This window comes from Rattus norvegicus, chromosome 20 (assembly GCF_036323735.1).
Source record: "Rattus norvegicus strain BN/NHsdMcwi chromosome 20, GRCr8, whole genome shotgun sequence".
NCBI classification, from domain to species: Eukaryota; Metazoa; Chordata; class Mammalia; order Rodentia; family Muridae; genus Rattus; species Rattus norvegicus.
This window is the reverse complement of record NC_086038.1, coordinates 20,565,281-20,580,776: the sequence shown is the minus strand read 5'-3', so window position 1 is coordinate 20,580,776 and position 15,496 is coordinate 20,565,281. Positions and strand designations below refer to the sequence as shown.

The 15,496-nt window shown below is 44.4% G+C and overlaps 1 protein-coding gene and 1 long non-coding RNA gene across 6 annotated transcripts in view; one reads left to right on the top strand and one right to left on the bottom strand.

Annotated features, from left to right (window-relative positions):
• Window positions 1–15,496, top strand: part of Rtkn2 (rhotekin 2) — a 73,311-nt gene that overhangs the window by 28,087 nt on the left and 29,728 nt on the right. Inside the window, exon 1 of one of the 5 annotated variants that reach the window (XM_039098754.2) lies at window positions 13,451–14,477. Coding sequence is in view for 1 of the 2 variants with exons in the window: in XM_039098753.2 (XP_038954681.1) it covers window positions 15,158–15,159 (2 nt within the window). In the remaining variant the exon portion in view is untranslated. 5 annotated transcript variants of the gene reach the window in all.
• Window positions 1,144–5,979, bottom strand: LOC120098810 (uncharacterized). The gene is made up of 3 exons (XR_005497346.2): window positions 3,260–5,979; window positions 2,684–2,784; window positions 1,144–1,374 (listed from the first exon to the last, which is right to left on the bottom strand). It is a non-coding gene; the product is annotated as an uncharacterized LOC120098810 (long non-coding RNA).

The following is a 15,496-nucleotide window of genomic DNA, read 5'->3' as shown; positions in this document are numbered from 1 at the left end:
CTTCAGCGTATCTTGAAGGCTCTATAATCACAGACATGAAATAGTCTATGTGTTGATCCCAAAAGCCCCAGTCAGGAAGATTTAGCTAAGAACTCCTCCCATGCCAGATACTCTGTTTCTGGTGGCTTCCCACCATTTTCTTTCTTTCTCTTTCTTTTTTTTTTTTACTCCTTTCTTTCTTCCTTCCTTTTTCTTCCTTCCTTCCTTCTCTTTCTTTTTTGTTTTGTTTTTGTCTTTTTGAGGCAGTGTTTCTCTGTATAGTCCTGACTGTCCTGGAACTCAACTCTGTAGACCAAGCTGGTCTGGAACTCAGAAATATGCCTACCTCTGCCTCCCCAACACTGGGATTAAAGGTGTGAGCCACTACCACCCAGTTTTTTGTTTTATTTTGTTTTGTTTTTGTATTTTTATGGTTTTGATAGGGGCTCAACCAAGAAATATGCTGTATGCTATGACTGACTGACTGACTGACTAACTGACTGACTGACTGATTGCACAGTGCCAATGGGTAGAAGTGTTTATAATATGTTAGGTATATTTTTCATTGTAGTTCATTCAGATTTACCAAAAATAGCATCTATGAGTCACTGAATTGATTTTCTGATCCACGAATAAGTGAATCTCAATTTCTGGTCCACAGTTCTAGAAGATTCTCTCCAACACAGATGTTAAAACCAAGACATCATTTCAGATATCATTTTACATTGGAATCCTGTTGGGTTTTGCTGGAATGGGTTTAAGTCTGTCATAAGGCATCTGTGTTGGTTACTTCTCTGTTGCTGTGGTGATACGCCGTGACTGAGGCAGCTTATAGAAAGAAGAGTTTAGTTTGGCTGAGTTCTGTGGAGTCAGTGTTCATGGTGGTAAAGCAGAGTCATGCAGGCAGGATTGGGAAACTGAGAGCTCCCATCTCAAAGCACCAAGCACAGAGAGTGCACCGGGAAGACGGGGCTTTAAAAGCTCAAAGCCCACCCTCAAGTGAGCCAACACACTTCCTCCAACAAGGCCACACCTCCTAAGCCTCCCCAATAGCGCACCAACTGGGGACAGATCATTCGAACACTAGAGACTATGAGGGACATCTCATTTAGACCACTGAAGTAGTAGAAGCATTTCTTATTTATAGAGATCATATCATTCTGCTTTCGGCTCAAATTTTATTAGGTTGGAAAGAGGTAACCAACTAGTACAGAGGTTGCATTTCTTATGAGCAACGTTGTTTTAGAACAGCCAGAACCTCCGTGGTCTCTTCCAGCGGCACCTGCATGCTGCACTTCCCCTGGGCCTTCCACCTTCTCCCCTCCTCTACTGGAAGGCAGAGGTGCTAAGATGCAGCCCCTTGCTCTCAAGGGCATTTTGGGGGTTTCAGACATCCTGAAAGGAATCGACAGTAGTGAATAGAGTTCTAAACGGGTGAAAGTTTGCTGTTTTATGAGGAGTACTTAATTTTTTTTATTCTTATCGCTTACTGCTGTGTGACCAAGGCAGATAATACATTCCCCGCCCTGCCCCCAGGAGCTTCTGACCCCATAGGATCATCATTACGGAATTCAGTACACTGATCCTTGGGCTTTGTATACAGCAGGCACTTAATAACTGCACCTTTAATTCTCGTTCCCGTTCTCCCTAGAGTTTCCCTTTCTGAGCTCTTGTAGATGCACTCCAGGCAGAGCCTTGACATGGGACATTCAATGTAGATGTGGTCTCACATTCAGGCCCCCTTTGTAATGTCATAGATGATGACAGGGACCAGGCCTGTGCTTCTCTGCAAAGCCCAGGGGTTTTCTTGGGAGCCTCTTGTTCTGTGCTCCGTTGTTGCTTTCAGGAACAAGCATCAGAGTCTCAACTCTTCTGTCACAATTGGCCTCCACTATTTGCCCATGAATTCGAATGCTAAGTTGTTGTTGTTGTTGTTGTTTTGTTTTGTTTTGTTTTGTTTCAGGTGTGTTTCAGGAACCTTTGAGTCTTTTATACCACCAAGGTCTGTCAAAAGATGTGATGATCAGATCCCTTCTCACCCAGTCCTGTTCTCTGAGGACCAGCACTGCAGGCTCACGCACAGCCCACAGACCCTCTGACATTCACTTCAGTACTGAGTAGGGAGGGGCTCGTGTATAGCACGGGTATTCAGACAGCGCAAGAGGATGACTTTTGCCTTTTAAAATACAAACCAAGTACAATGTTCCACTGTAGGCCTTTAACCAAAATGATTGCCTATAAAATACTATGTAACTAGGAGACAGTATCTGGCCAAATATAGCTATTTTTTTTTCCTTGACAAGAATGCATTTTTTTTCTGACTACCATCTAAGTAGTCTTTATTTTCCATACCCCTTGATTCCTCCCCCACCCCCAATATTATAGCAATCAGCCTTCTTGATAGGAAAAATGTAACTGATTAAACTTTTGGGAACTCGGTGTTAGGGTTGGCGCAAAGGAATGAATGTAATGTTTTACAGACAGGCTGTTAATCCTGACTCGAATGCTTCTCAAGTGAAGTCACTGTTGGTTTGGAAGATGCCCATGTAATTAGTCACGGGCTAAAAATGAAGCGACTTCAAATACCATCATAAAATGGTATTGTTGGGCTTAAAGAAGACAACGAACATGTTTTGGAGATTTTTTTTAGTACGTTCCCTGATGTGACTCATTTCCTCCTCTTATCTGGGGAATGTAGGCTTACCGAAATCTCCTCCTCTAGAACTTGCCAGTTTTCCCCTCCAACAGCCGAATTAAGTGCTTTTGCTTTGTGACTAGGACAGTGTTCTTCAGGGTTCAAACATACTTTAAAAAAAAAAAATTCCTGTCAAAACTTGTAGTATCATTTGTGATATTTTAGTTGACTAGAAGACAAACCAAATGTAAAAACAAAACAAGCAAGCCACGGGGTGGGGGGGCGGGGAGTCAGCTGAGCGGTGAAGAGCACTGGTCTTCTGTCTGTGACTGCAGTGCCAGGGCACCTGAGGTCCTCTTCTGGCCTCCGAGGGTCCTGCGTGCAGGTCACACAGATGTCCACGCAGGCAGAACACGTACCCATAAAATAAAAACGAATCTCCCAAGAATCCCTCCTGCGTCATCTTAAATTAGATTGGAGGTATAAAATAATTTCCTAACACATCTCCAGTAAATGAAGTGTCTGTGGTTTGAAACGATGCTGTTAAAAGGTTTGAGGGTGGGGAAGCTAATGTAGTTTCTAAATTTAACTAAGGGATCACTCAGCTCCTCACCCCTTCTCCCCCACAGCACACACACAACTGACCTAAGAAGAGGCCCCGGCAGGAAAGTCCTGAGGTTCCTGGGGCTTCAGAGGTCGCTAGTCACTCAGGATTCTTGTGAAAAGTGACTACTACATGGTTTGTTTTCCTTGAAAAGAACCCTATAATTTTAAGCTAGTTGTTAACAAGGGTCCTCTCGCTAGCCACCAGCAAGTCAGTTGCTTTCTCTAAACTTCCTGTTCTTCCTTTGCCAAGGTAAGCCGGAAGTCCCCGCCCCTCTGCTCCCTGGCCCGGGACATGCTGCCTCTCCCGAGTACCTGAGGAGAAGGCAAGCAGTCATGGTTCTCTGCCAGCCACTGACTTTCAGAGGTGGCTGTCAGCTATTACGGCTTAACCACACCAACCATGTCACTAGAAACTCGGGATGACTTTCAGGACTAGAATCTAGAGAAGTGAACGGGGGTGGGGGATGGGAGGGGTGAGGGGTTATTGGGTCCTGTTTCAGCTGTCGGAGGCGGGGCATGGTGCTTTGCTTCTGCGCTGACATCTTCCTCTCATGTCTTGCTTCTGCGTGGACGTCTTCCACCCAAGCCTTCAAGCTCCTCCCTATGATACGTGTGTGTGTGTGTGTGTGTGTGTGTGTGTGTGTGTGTGTGTGTGTGTGTGTGTGTGTGTGTGTGTGTGTCTACATAGGCTGCACCCCCAGATCTCTCCTCTGATGTTCCATGGTATTCCAGTTATCTTCCTTGGCCATATCCTCGGCTGGCTGTGTTCTAGCATACCCATTCTTAGAAGGAATTATTAGTGCCTTTCTTTTTCATAGTTATAGTTAGATGTGCCATTCCTAGGACCTGGAGGCCAATGACCTATGTATTTAACTTTTAGTAGTTGGGGAGTTGCATTCTCGGGCATGACCATGTTTTAAAGCCAGTGCTGGATATGGGGACAGACACACACACACACACACACACACACACACACACACACACACACACACACACACACACACACTTAGGGTCAACTGAGGAAATAACCTTCATCAGATTGGCCTGTAGGCAAGTCTGTGGAGGTATTTTCTTGATTAATGTGGGAGGGCCCGGCCCAGCCCACTGTGGGTGGTGCCATCCCCTGGGAAGCTGGTGCTGAGGTCCCTAAGAAAGCAGACTGAGCAAGCCAGGCGGACCAACCTTTCCTCCAAAGCCTCTCCCTCAGTTCCTGCCTCTATGCTCCTACCTTGACTTCCTTTCATGACTGATGATAACCTATAAGGTGATGTAAACTCTTTCCTCTCCCAATTACATTTTGTCAGGGCGTTCACCACAGTGACAGAGAAACAACCTAGTGCAAAGCTGAAGAAAAACCTTAAAACCTGTAATTCGGTCTTTGCATAAGTTTTACCAATTTGGCTGCATGAATAACACGACTTTTCTCCAGTGCTCCCAGTGCCCCAAGAGCATAGATACACAGGGTCCCCCTAGCTTTTTGTGTGAACAGCAAGAGCACAATGTTTAGCTGTGTTGGAATAACTGATCTCAGGTGATGTGTGTGGTGGTTGGTAAGAAAAAATTATAGTGTATCTCCTAGAAATATATAGGAAATATATATTATTGAGCTATTATTATATACTAAGAAAAATACATAAGAAATATGCAAGATACTATAACTTCTTGTATATAAAGTATAGTGTGTCTGTTAGAATAACCCCCAGGCATATTTGTGTATTTGGGTTTTTTTGGTTGTTGTTTTGTTTCCTTTCTTTCTTCCTCCCTCTCTTGGATGTTTTCCCTCCTGTAGTTAATGTATGCAGAGACAACTTGTCTGCTCCCTTGAGCTCCTCAGACCTTGGCCTGAGTCTTCCCACCCTCTTCAGCCCTCTACCTTTCGGTTGTTCCCAAGTTCTTATCACCACTGACACATCCATCGATGATCTTTAGAGCCAGATCCCTCACCCTCCACCACCTCTCTCTCCTCCCTTCAGAGTCCTGCTCCTGCCCTTACCTGGGGAGAACGCCAGGCCTGGTTAAATGTTTTGTTCTTGTTGGGTTGATCACTTCAGCACCTGTACTCCTGAGGGCTTAAGAAAAAAGGAACTTGTCCTTTCTTTGAGGTTGATGACCACTGACCAGGTGACTCTAAGCAGTTTCTGTGGTCATTGACTTTTCCTCTTAAAGGATTAGGCATGATTTTCTTTCTTTCCCCAACCCCCAAGATCTCTCCATTCCTCTCACGGCTGATCCCTGTGTTCTGGGTGCTGTCGACAGTCTTGATTGTCAGGGACCTCACATGCCCACCTTCCATCGAGTCCAGCAGCCCCCTAGACTCACCTCAGTGTATCTCGGGCTTCAGTACTGGACCCCACTGGACCTGTCTTCTCAGTGATTGGGGTGGACTCCTCCCCACTTCCTGTTTCCCTGAGCCATCGGCTTCTCCTCTACTCTCCCATCTCCCCAATCTATCAGCCAGCTGAAGGACCTCCATAGCTCTCTCTCCACAGTCTCAGGAACTGGCTTCCATAGTCTGGCCTCACCTTTTTCTCCTCTCACTCTCTTGGGTCGCTTTAGTTGACCTTCAGCCTGTCTCCAGAATCGCAGCCAAAAGGAAGTCTCGTTCAATCAGCCTGGCATCCACACTCTGCCACATCGGGTGTTTGACTCATTGGTGTCCTCCGTCCAGATTAAACCCAACTGATCACTCTCCGAGAGGTAGCTCTTTCACTGTCCTCTGCCTTTTCTTTTTAACTTTATTTTCTTGGATAGTTTATGTATCTACATTCCAAATGTTATCCCCCCCATACCCATTTCCCCTCCCCCTGCTTCCATGAGGATGTCCCCACTCCCACCCAACCACCGCTCCAACCTCAACGCCCTGGCATAACCCCACACTGGGGAAACAAGCCTTCACAGGACCTAGGCCCCTCTTCCCATTGATGTTGGACAATGCCATCCTCTGCTACATATGTGGCTGGAGTCTTGGGTTCCTCCATGTGTGCGCATTAGTTAGTGGTTTAGTCCCTGGGACCTCTGGGGGTCTGTTTGGTTGGTAGTGTTGTTTTTCCCATGGTGTTGCAAACCCCTTCAGCTTCTTCAATCCTCCCTCCAACTCCTCCATTGGGGTCCCCATGCTCAGTCCAATGGTTAGTTATAAACATCCTCATCTGTATCAGTAGAGCCCTGGCAGAGCCTCTCAGGAGACACCCATGTCTGGCTCCTGTCAGCAAGCACGTTGTGGCATCAGCAATAGTGACTGGGTTTGGTGGATGCATATGGGATGGATCCCAAAGGTGCGGTAGTCTCTGGATGACCTTTTCTTTAGTACCTGCTCCACTCTTTGTCCCTGTATTTCTTCCCATGAGTAATTTATTCTCCCTTCTAAGAAGGATTGAAGCATCCACATTCTGGTCTTCCTTCATCTTGGGCTTTTCATATGATCTATGAATTTTTTCCTTAGGAATTCCAAGCTTTTGGACTAATATCCACTTATCACTGAGTACGTCCCATGTATGTTCTTTTGTGACTGTGTTACCTCACTCTGGATGATATTTTCTAGTTCCATCCATTTGCCTAAGAATTTCATGAAGTGGTTGTTTTTAATAACTGAATAGTACTCCATTGAATAGAGGTACCACATTTTCTGTATCCATTCCTCTGTTGAAGGACATCTGGGTTCTTTCCAGCTTCTGGCTATTATAAATAAGGCTGCTATGAATATTGTGGGGCACGTGTCCTTGTTATATGTTGGGGCATCTTTTGGGTATATGCCCAGGAGAGGTACAGCTGGGTCCTCAGGTTAGTACTATGTTCAATTTTCTGAGGAACCTCCAGACTGATTTCCAGAGTGATTGTACCAGCTTGCAATCCCACCAACAATGGAGGACTGTTCCTCTTTGTCCACATCCTCGCCAGCATCTGCTGTCACCTGAGTTTTTGATCTTAGCCATTCTGACTGGTGTGAGGTGAAATCTCAGGGTTGTTTTGATTTGCTTTTCCCTGATGACTAAGGATGTTAAACATTTCCTTAGGTGCTTCTCAGCCATTCGGTATTCCTCAGTTGAGAATTCTTTGTTTAGCTCTGTGCCCCATTTTTTAATAGGGTTATTTGATTCTCTGGAGTCTAACTTCTTGAGTTCTTTGTATATATTAGATATTAGCCCTCTATTGGATTTAGGGTTGGTATGGACCTTTTCCCAATCTATTGGTTGCCATTTTGTCCTATCGACAGTGTCCTTTGCCTTACAGAAGCTTCGCAATTCGGTCCCATTTGTCAAATCTTGATCTTAGAGCATAAGCCATTGGTGTTCTGTTCAGGAAATTTTCTCATGTACCTATGTTTTCAAGGCTCTTCCCCACTTTCTCTTCTGTTACTTTCAGTGTATCTGGTTTTATGTAGAGGTCCTTGATCCACTTTGACTTGAGCTTAGTACTAGGAGTTAAAAATAGGTCAATTTGCATTCCAATTGCCGAATGCCAGTTGAACCAGTACCATTTGTTGAAAATGCTGTCTTTTTTCCATTGGATGGTTTTAGTTCCTTTGTCAAAGATTAAGTGACCATAGGTGTGTGGGTTCATGTCTGGGTCTTCAATTCTATTCCATTGATTTACCTGCCTGTCTCTGTATTAATACCATGCAGGGTTTTTTTTTTTTTTTTAATCACAATAGCTCTGTAATACAGTTTGAGGTCAGGGATAGTGATTCCCCCAGAAGATTTTATTGTTGAGAATAGTGTTCAATATCCTGGGTTTTTTGCTTTTCCAAATGAATTTACAAATTGCTCTTTCTAACTCTATGAAGAATTGAGTTGGAATTTTGATGGGGATTTTGTTGAATTTGTAGATTGCTTTAGGCAAGATGGCCATTTTTGCTATATTAATCCTGCCAATCCATGATCATGGGAGATCTTTCCATCTTCTGAGATCTTAATATTTTTTTTTCTTCAGAGACTTGAAGTTCTTGTCATACAGATCTTTCACTTGCTTGGTTAGAGTCACACCAAGGTATTTTATATTATTTGTGGCTATTGTGAAGGGCATAATTTCCCTAATTTCTTTCTCAGCATGTTTATCCTTTGAGTAGAAGAAGGTTACTGATTTGTTTGAGTTAATTTTATATCCAGCCACTTTGCTGAAGTTATCAGGTTTAGGATTTCTCTGATGGAATTTTTGGGTTCACTTAAGTATTTTGGGTCATATCATCTGCAAATAGTGGTATTTTGATGTCTTCCTTTCCAATCTGTATCCCTTTGACCTCTTTTTGTTGTCTAGTTGCTCTGGCTAGGACTTAGAGTACTATATTGAATAGGTAGGGAGAGAGTGAGCAGCCTTGTCTAGTCCCTGTTTTTAGTGGTATTACTTCAAGTTTCTCTCCATTTAGTTTAATGTTAGCTATTTGTTTGCTATATATTGTGTTTACTATGTTTAGGTATGGGCCTGAAATTCCTGATCTTTCCAAGACTTTTAGCATGAATTTTGTCAAATGCTTTCTCAGCATCTAATGAGATGATCATGTGTTTTTTTCCTTTGAGTTTCTTTATATCGTGGATTATGCTGATGGATTTCCATATATTGAACCATCCTTGCATCCATGGGATGAAGCCTACTTCATCATGGTGAATGATCTTTTTGATGTGTTCTTGGATTCGGTTTGGGAGAATTTTATTGAGTATTTTCTCATCAGTATTCATGAGGGAAATCAGTCTGACATTCTTTTTCTTCGTACCATGGTTTAGGTATAAGCATAATTGTGGCTTCAAGAATGAATTGGGCAGTGTTCCTTCTGTTTATATCTTGTAGAGTAGTTGGAAGAGTATTGATATTAGGTCTTCTCTGAAGGTCTGATGGAATTCTGCACTAAAACCATCTTGTCCTGGGCTTCTTCTTGTTGTTGTTGTTGGAAGACTTTTAATGGCTGCTTCTATTTCTTTAGGAGTTATGGGACTGTTTAGATGGTTTATCTGCTCCTGATTTAACTTTGGTACCTGGTATCTGTCTAGAAAATTGTCCATTTCCTACAGATTTTCCAGTTTTGTTGAGTATAGGCTTTTGTAATAGGATCTGTTGGTTTTTTTGTTTTTTTTGTTTTTATTTCCTTGGTTTCTGTTATGTTTCCCTTTTCATTTCTGATTTTGTTAATTTGGGTTCTCTCTCATTGCCCCCTGGTTAGTCTGGCTAAGGGTTTATCTATCTTGTTGATTATCTCAAAAGAACCAGCCCCTGTTCTGTTGATTCTTTGTATGGTTCTTTTTGTTTCTACTTGGTTGATTTCAGCCCTGAGTTTGATTATTTCCTTCTGTCTACTCCTCTTGGGTGAATTCGCTTCTTTTTGTTCTAGAGCTTTCAGGTGTGCTGTCAGCTGCTAGTGTATGGTCTCTCCTGTTTCTTTTGGAGGCGCTCAGAGCTATGAGTTTTCCTCCTCACACTGCTTTCATTGTATCCCTTAACTTTGGGTATGTTGTGCCTTCATTTTCATTAAATTCTAAAATGTCTTTTAATTTCTTTATTTCTTCCTTGACAAAGTTGTCATTGAGCATTCTTCAGCTTCCACGTGTATGTGGGCTTTCTGTTGCTTTTGTTGTTACTGAAGACCAGCCTTAGTCCATGGTGATCTGATAGAATGCATGGGATTATTTCAATCTCCCTGTAGTTATTGAGGACTGTTCTGTGAGCCATCATATGGTCAGTTTTTGAGAATGTACCATGAAGTGTTGAGAAGAAAGTATGCTCTTTTATTTTAGGATGAAATGTCCTATAGGTCTCTGTTAAATCCATTTGGTTCATAACTTCTGTTAGTTTCACTGTGTCTCTGTTTAGTTTCTGTTTCCATGATCTGTCCAGTGATGAGAGTGGGGTGTTGAAGTCTCCTACTGTTATTGTGTGTGGTACAATGTATGCTTTGAGCTTTAGTAAAGTTTCTTTTGTAAATGTGGGTGCCCTTGCATTTGGAGCATAGATATTCAGAATTGAGAGTTCATCTTGGTGGACTTTTCCTTTGATAAATATGAAGTGTCCTTCCTTGTCTTTTTTGATAGCTTTTGGTTGAAAGTCAATTTTATTCGTTATTAGAATGGCTACTCCAGCTTGTTCCTTTGGACCATTTGCTTGGAAAATTGCATCTATGACTCATGATCTCTTTCCTAGGTTTTCTGTCTCCAGGGTTGTCTTCCTTTGTGATTTCTTTATTGTTTCTATTTCCATTTTGGGATCCTTTATGGTTTTGTTCAATTCCTTCACCTGTTTGGTTGTGTTTTCCTGCAATTCTTTAAGGGACTTTTATGTTTCCTCTGTAAGAGCTTCTACTTGTTTATCTGTGTTGTCCTGCATTTTTTTTAAGGGAATCATTTATGTCCTTCTTAAAGTTCTCAATCATCATCATAAGATGTGATTTTAAATCTAAATCTTGCTTTTCCAGTGTGTTGGGATATCCAGGGCTTGCTGTGTTGGGAGAACTGGGTTCTGATGATGCCACGTAGTCTTGGTTTCTGTTGATTACTTTCTTGTGTTTGACTCTCACCATCTGAGTATCTCTGATGTTAGTTGGTCTTGTCTCTGACTGGAGCTTGTCCCTCCTGTGGGCCTGTGAGCCTGTGATCTTTGGAGTAAGAATGCTCCTAGCAGACCAGCTCTCTGCTGGCAGGTTTTGGATCTGAGAACTATGGGACAGCCCTAACTCTGGGAGCAGATAGAGACCAGAAGGGTCCCATCCCAGGCTGCCCTGCAGCTCTCAAGCCCTGTGCACTCCCAGTGGGTCTCTCTTTGGACAGTCCTTGACTTTTATTCTTGAACAACACTTTCTTGTTTTTTTCCCTTCTATCTTAGTTACTGTTCCTCATCTGCCTCCTTTCTCCACAGCTTTCCAATTTACTCCAAATTGTTGCATTTGGTCACCGACCTTTACCTGTTATCTTAGGCTTTCATTGCTGTGAAGAGATACCATGACCAAGACAATGCTTATAAAAGCAAACATTCACCTGGGGCTGGCTTACAGGTTCAGAGGTTAAATCTGTATCATCATGGCAGGGAGCATGGCAGCATCCAGGCAGACCTAGTGCTGGAGGAGCTGAGAGTTCCACATCTTGATCTGCAGGTAGCAGAAGGGGACTCTGGTTCCACTGGCCAGGCTTGAGCATATAATGAGAACTCAACCCCCTGCTTTCACAACGATGCATTTCCTCTAACAAGGCCATACCTCCTTCTGCAATAAGGCCACACCTCCAAACAGAGCCATTTCCCATGGGCAAAGCCTATAGAACACACTACACTTGGCTTTCTAAATTTCATTACATTTCACCCCTGAAACTGAAGCTCTCAAATTTAGATATTCATTGTCTTCTCTTCTGGATCAACACCTACCTTCCTGCCTAATAGTGGGCAATTAAATTGAATTGCTCCAAACTCCAGTCCATCTCTAATCCTCCTTTAGCCCCACCCCACCCCCTCACCACCATGGAATCAGTAAATGATTCTTCCCAAGCTGTCTTCACACTGAGTCAGCTTTGAGAAGGTGCGAATCTATCATTCCTTCCACACTGCCCCAGGCCTGCATCTGCCCTAGTTGATATTTCTGTTTGCACTTTAGATGCACCTCCCCACCCCCCTCCTGCCAAGTCTGTTCCCCACACAACAGCCACAGGGACTGTTTTACTCTGGTAGAGCTCAGACTTTGGCAGCTGCCTCTACCTGAAACCCACCATCCCATCGTGCTTGCTCCAGGTGTCACTCAGAGAAAGATTAAGTATCACCCTGCCAGTTAGTGCAGGGCATAGTGTTGGACATCCAGCATCACTGCTGGCCGGTTGCACATCCAGCATCACCACCCTTCTCCCTCACTACAGTCCACCCAGGCACCCACATGGGCAGCTGAACCATGCACTAGACCTGAGCTCCCGTGGTTTTTTGTGAGCTGACCCTTCTTTGCCCGTCCAAAATAACATCTCTCCACCTTAATCCTCCTTCTGGGCCTTACCCAGCATCACGTACCTATTATAATTACATATTTTTTTCGACTTTTTCTTGAAAGAGCTCTCCTCCACCCTCCATTGCTTATTGTATCCTCAGTGACACACACAGACACAACTCTAGCTCACTGTCAGTAATCTTTTTCCAAAAGATAACACATTCTGCATTCAGTGGCGGATAGGACGTCTGTTCTGTTCTCTTTCATAAGGGAAGACAATATTGCTTTTTATCACTTTAAAACACTTAGTAGTTCTCAAAGAATGTAGTTCCATAAACCAAATGAGCCTCTGGGGAGGATGCTTCCTATATTATACCTTGTTACCACACAGCGGGCGTGGCATTGACAGGCAGCTGTGCTGGTCCAACATTCCTCGAGGTTGCACAGTTGCTTTGCTTCATTCTCCAGTTTTCTCCAACACTTCCTCAGTTTTTCGGGGGTGTGAGGATGCACATGGATGGCAGGGGGAAAGAAAAGCTTAATTGTGAAAGGCTCTGTGAAAATGTGTGCGCTGTGTGTCAGTGGTAGTTGAGGATAGTCCACATGGAGCAGGTAATGCTAGCCGAGGGTAGCCCTCATGGAGCAGGCAGTGCTAGCAGAGGGTAGCCCATGTGGAACAGGCAGTGCTAGCAGAGGGTAGCCCATGTGGAACAGGCAGTGCTAGCAGAGGGTAGCCCATGTGGAACAGGCAGTGCTAGCAGAGGGTAGCCCATGTGGAGCAGGCAGTGCTAGCAGAGGGTAGCCCATGTGGAGCAGGCAGTGCTAGCAGAGGGTAGCCCATGTGGAGCAGGCAGTGCTAGCAGAGGGTAGCCCATGTGGAACAGGCAGTGCTAGCAGAGGGTAGCCCATGTGGAACAGGCAGTGCTAGCAGAGGGTAGCCCATGTGGAACAGGCAGTGCTAGCAGAGGGTAGCCCATGTGGAACAGGCAGTGCTAGCAGAGGGTAGCCCATGTGGAACAGGCAGTGCTAGCAGAGGGTAGCCCATGTGGAACAGGCAGTGCTAGCAGAGGGTAGCCTCATGGAGCAGGCAGTGCTAGCAGAGGGGTAATTCACACTGAGCACCGAGGCATTCGTAAACATTAATCGGAAACACTATGTGTTGACAGTTATTCTGGTCAGTAAGGATTACACAATTAAAAACCATGAGAGCAGTGGTTCTGAGCACTGACTGCCCTTCCAGAGGACCTGGGTTCAACCCCTAGCACTCCCATGGCTGCCCACAACCATCTGTAACTCCAGCTCCAGGAGATCTGATGCCTTCTTCTGGCCTCCAGGGGCATCAAGCACACACGTGGTACATGGACATCCATGCAGGCAGAGTGCTCATGTACAAAAACTTAAAACATACGTTTTTAAAAGGAAACTTCTGGAGAACATTTTCTGGAGTATCCTTTTATATTAGAGAAGGTGTGTGTCCCTGAATGCTTGCTGCGCATACATTGTTTTATCATAGAGACCCCATGAAGACCTGTGTGCTTGCTAACTGTGCACGTGTTTTTATTATCGAGAGCTCATTAAAGATTTAGTGGGAGGTAAGTTTGCGAAATAAATACCACCTGGCACAGTGCAAAAATTCCTGTCAGACCCGTCTCCTCCTCAGAGTTGGTTTGTATCTGTGTGTGTGCGCACACGTCCTTTTAATGTGCTCGTTTAAGATTCTACTGTTCAGGGGAATAAATGAGACCATGAAAACTCATAAAATTAAGGTTACTGGCATAGAAAATATAGTTGATATTTATAACAGAAATTCATTTTTTTTGTCCTGTTCTGGGAATTGAATTTAGGGCCTCACACATACCAGGAAAACCCTTTACCACTGAGCTATACAACCCCAGCCCCAAATGCAATATTCCTAACCGTTCACTACCAAGGTATGAATTTCATCTCCAGGATGCCTTAGGAACTCCAGCAAGAGTGCTGTGTTGACATAAACAACAAAGCAGGAGCTCAGTGAGAAGGCTCGATGGCCTCCCTCCCTCACCTACACTGTGGGTAGGAACTTAAGACCTTTAAGTCCACGAGGGGAAGGAGATTGCATTTGTCAGACAAAGCTAGACAGGAGTCAACCTGGGAAAGACAGATACTAACGCATAGGGATGCTGTGCTCTCGCATGGGGAGCTGAGGCGCGCAAGGACGATGTTGAGGTATTTTAAAGGCGACTAGAAAGAAGGAAAAAAAAAAAAGGAGCGCGAGCTTGGAGTAACGGAAATAGAAACGTCCAAGGGCCACAGGAGAGGCCTGAGTAGGTCTGATCTTTCCTGGTCTTACCAGTTGGGACAGCAGTGAGTTAGGGAGACAGGGACTGGTCTTTAGAGGTGAGCTAAAACCGATGTGGAGTTCTTCACGCAGCCATGAGATTTTCTCAGCCTTAGACCTTGAGCTCTTCGAACATTGATGGTACATTCTGCAAGGTTGAGGCCCAGCCCTGTAGAGGGCTCAGAGAAGCCTGGCAAGGGTTTGGTCTTCATCAAACCTTGCCCGGGGACATCCGTGTAGCTCTGGGTCTCGCCACCCACCTCTCAACTTGCCATGATTTCCCCTTCCACAGAAACTCCAACACACCCTTTTTCTAAGGATTCACAAAGCCCAGCACTAACTGATCTCCACGCGCATTTTCAGCCTCGGGCTGTCTGGTGTGTACCAGCCACGCATCGGCTTCCATTTTTTTGCTTTGGAGTTGATTTCCCAGCTCTCCCTGCGCAGGCCCCGCCTCCCCAGAGTTTCTTGAATCATTTCCTTGGCCAGATCTGGAGCGTGTGGGTATGGGGGTGTGATCGGCGAGCCTGTGGAAGTCAAAGATCAACTGACTTTCTCAGCATAATACTTCTCATCCACGTTTTTTCTTCCATAGAAAAAGTTTGATGACTACTAGAAATTGTATTTTATAATTTGTGTCTGTTTCCCCTCCTGCCGGCGCCAGAATACCATGTTGAATCTTCTTTACAACTGAATGCCCATCGCCTAGCATGAGACTCATCAGCACTTTGGAGGGACCATGTAAATGTGTTTAGAACAAACGGAAGTTATGTAACTTAAATTGACCGTTTTAGCAGGTTTTGAGAACACGGGTATAAAACATGTTTAGTTTGCTGTCCTGGACGGCCATCCCCACCAACCATCTCTAGAACTTTCTCACCAGAACTGAAATTCTGTACCTCTTCAGCACTGACTCCTCTCATCTCCTCCCCTCTCCCACTCAGCCTTCCATAGCCATTGCCCTACTTCCTAGGGTTGGACTTCTGTAGATGCTTGTCACCCACCAATGAGATCATAGGAGATTTGTCCTTTGGTGGCAGAAATCTGTCATTTAGCATAACGCTTCTCGAGTCATCCA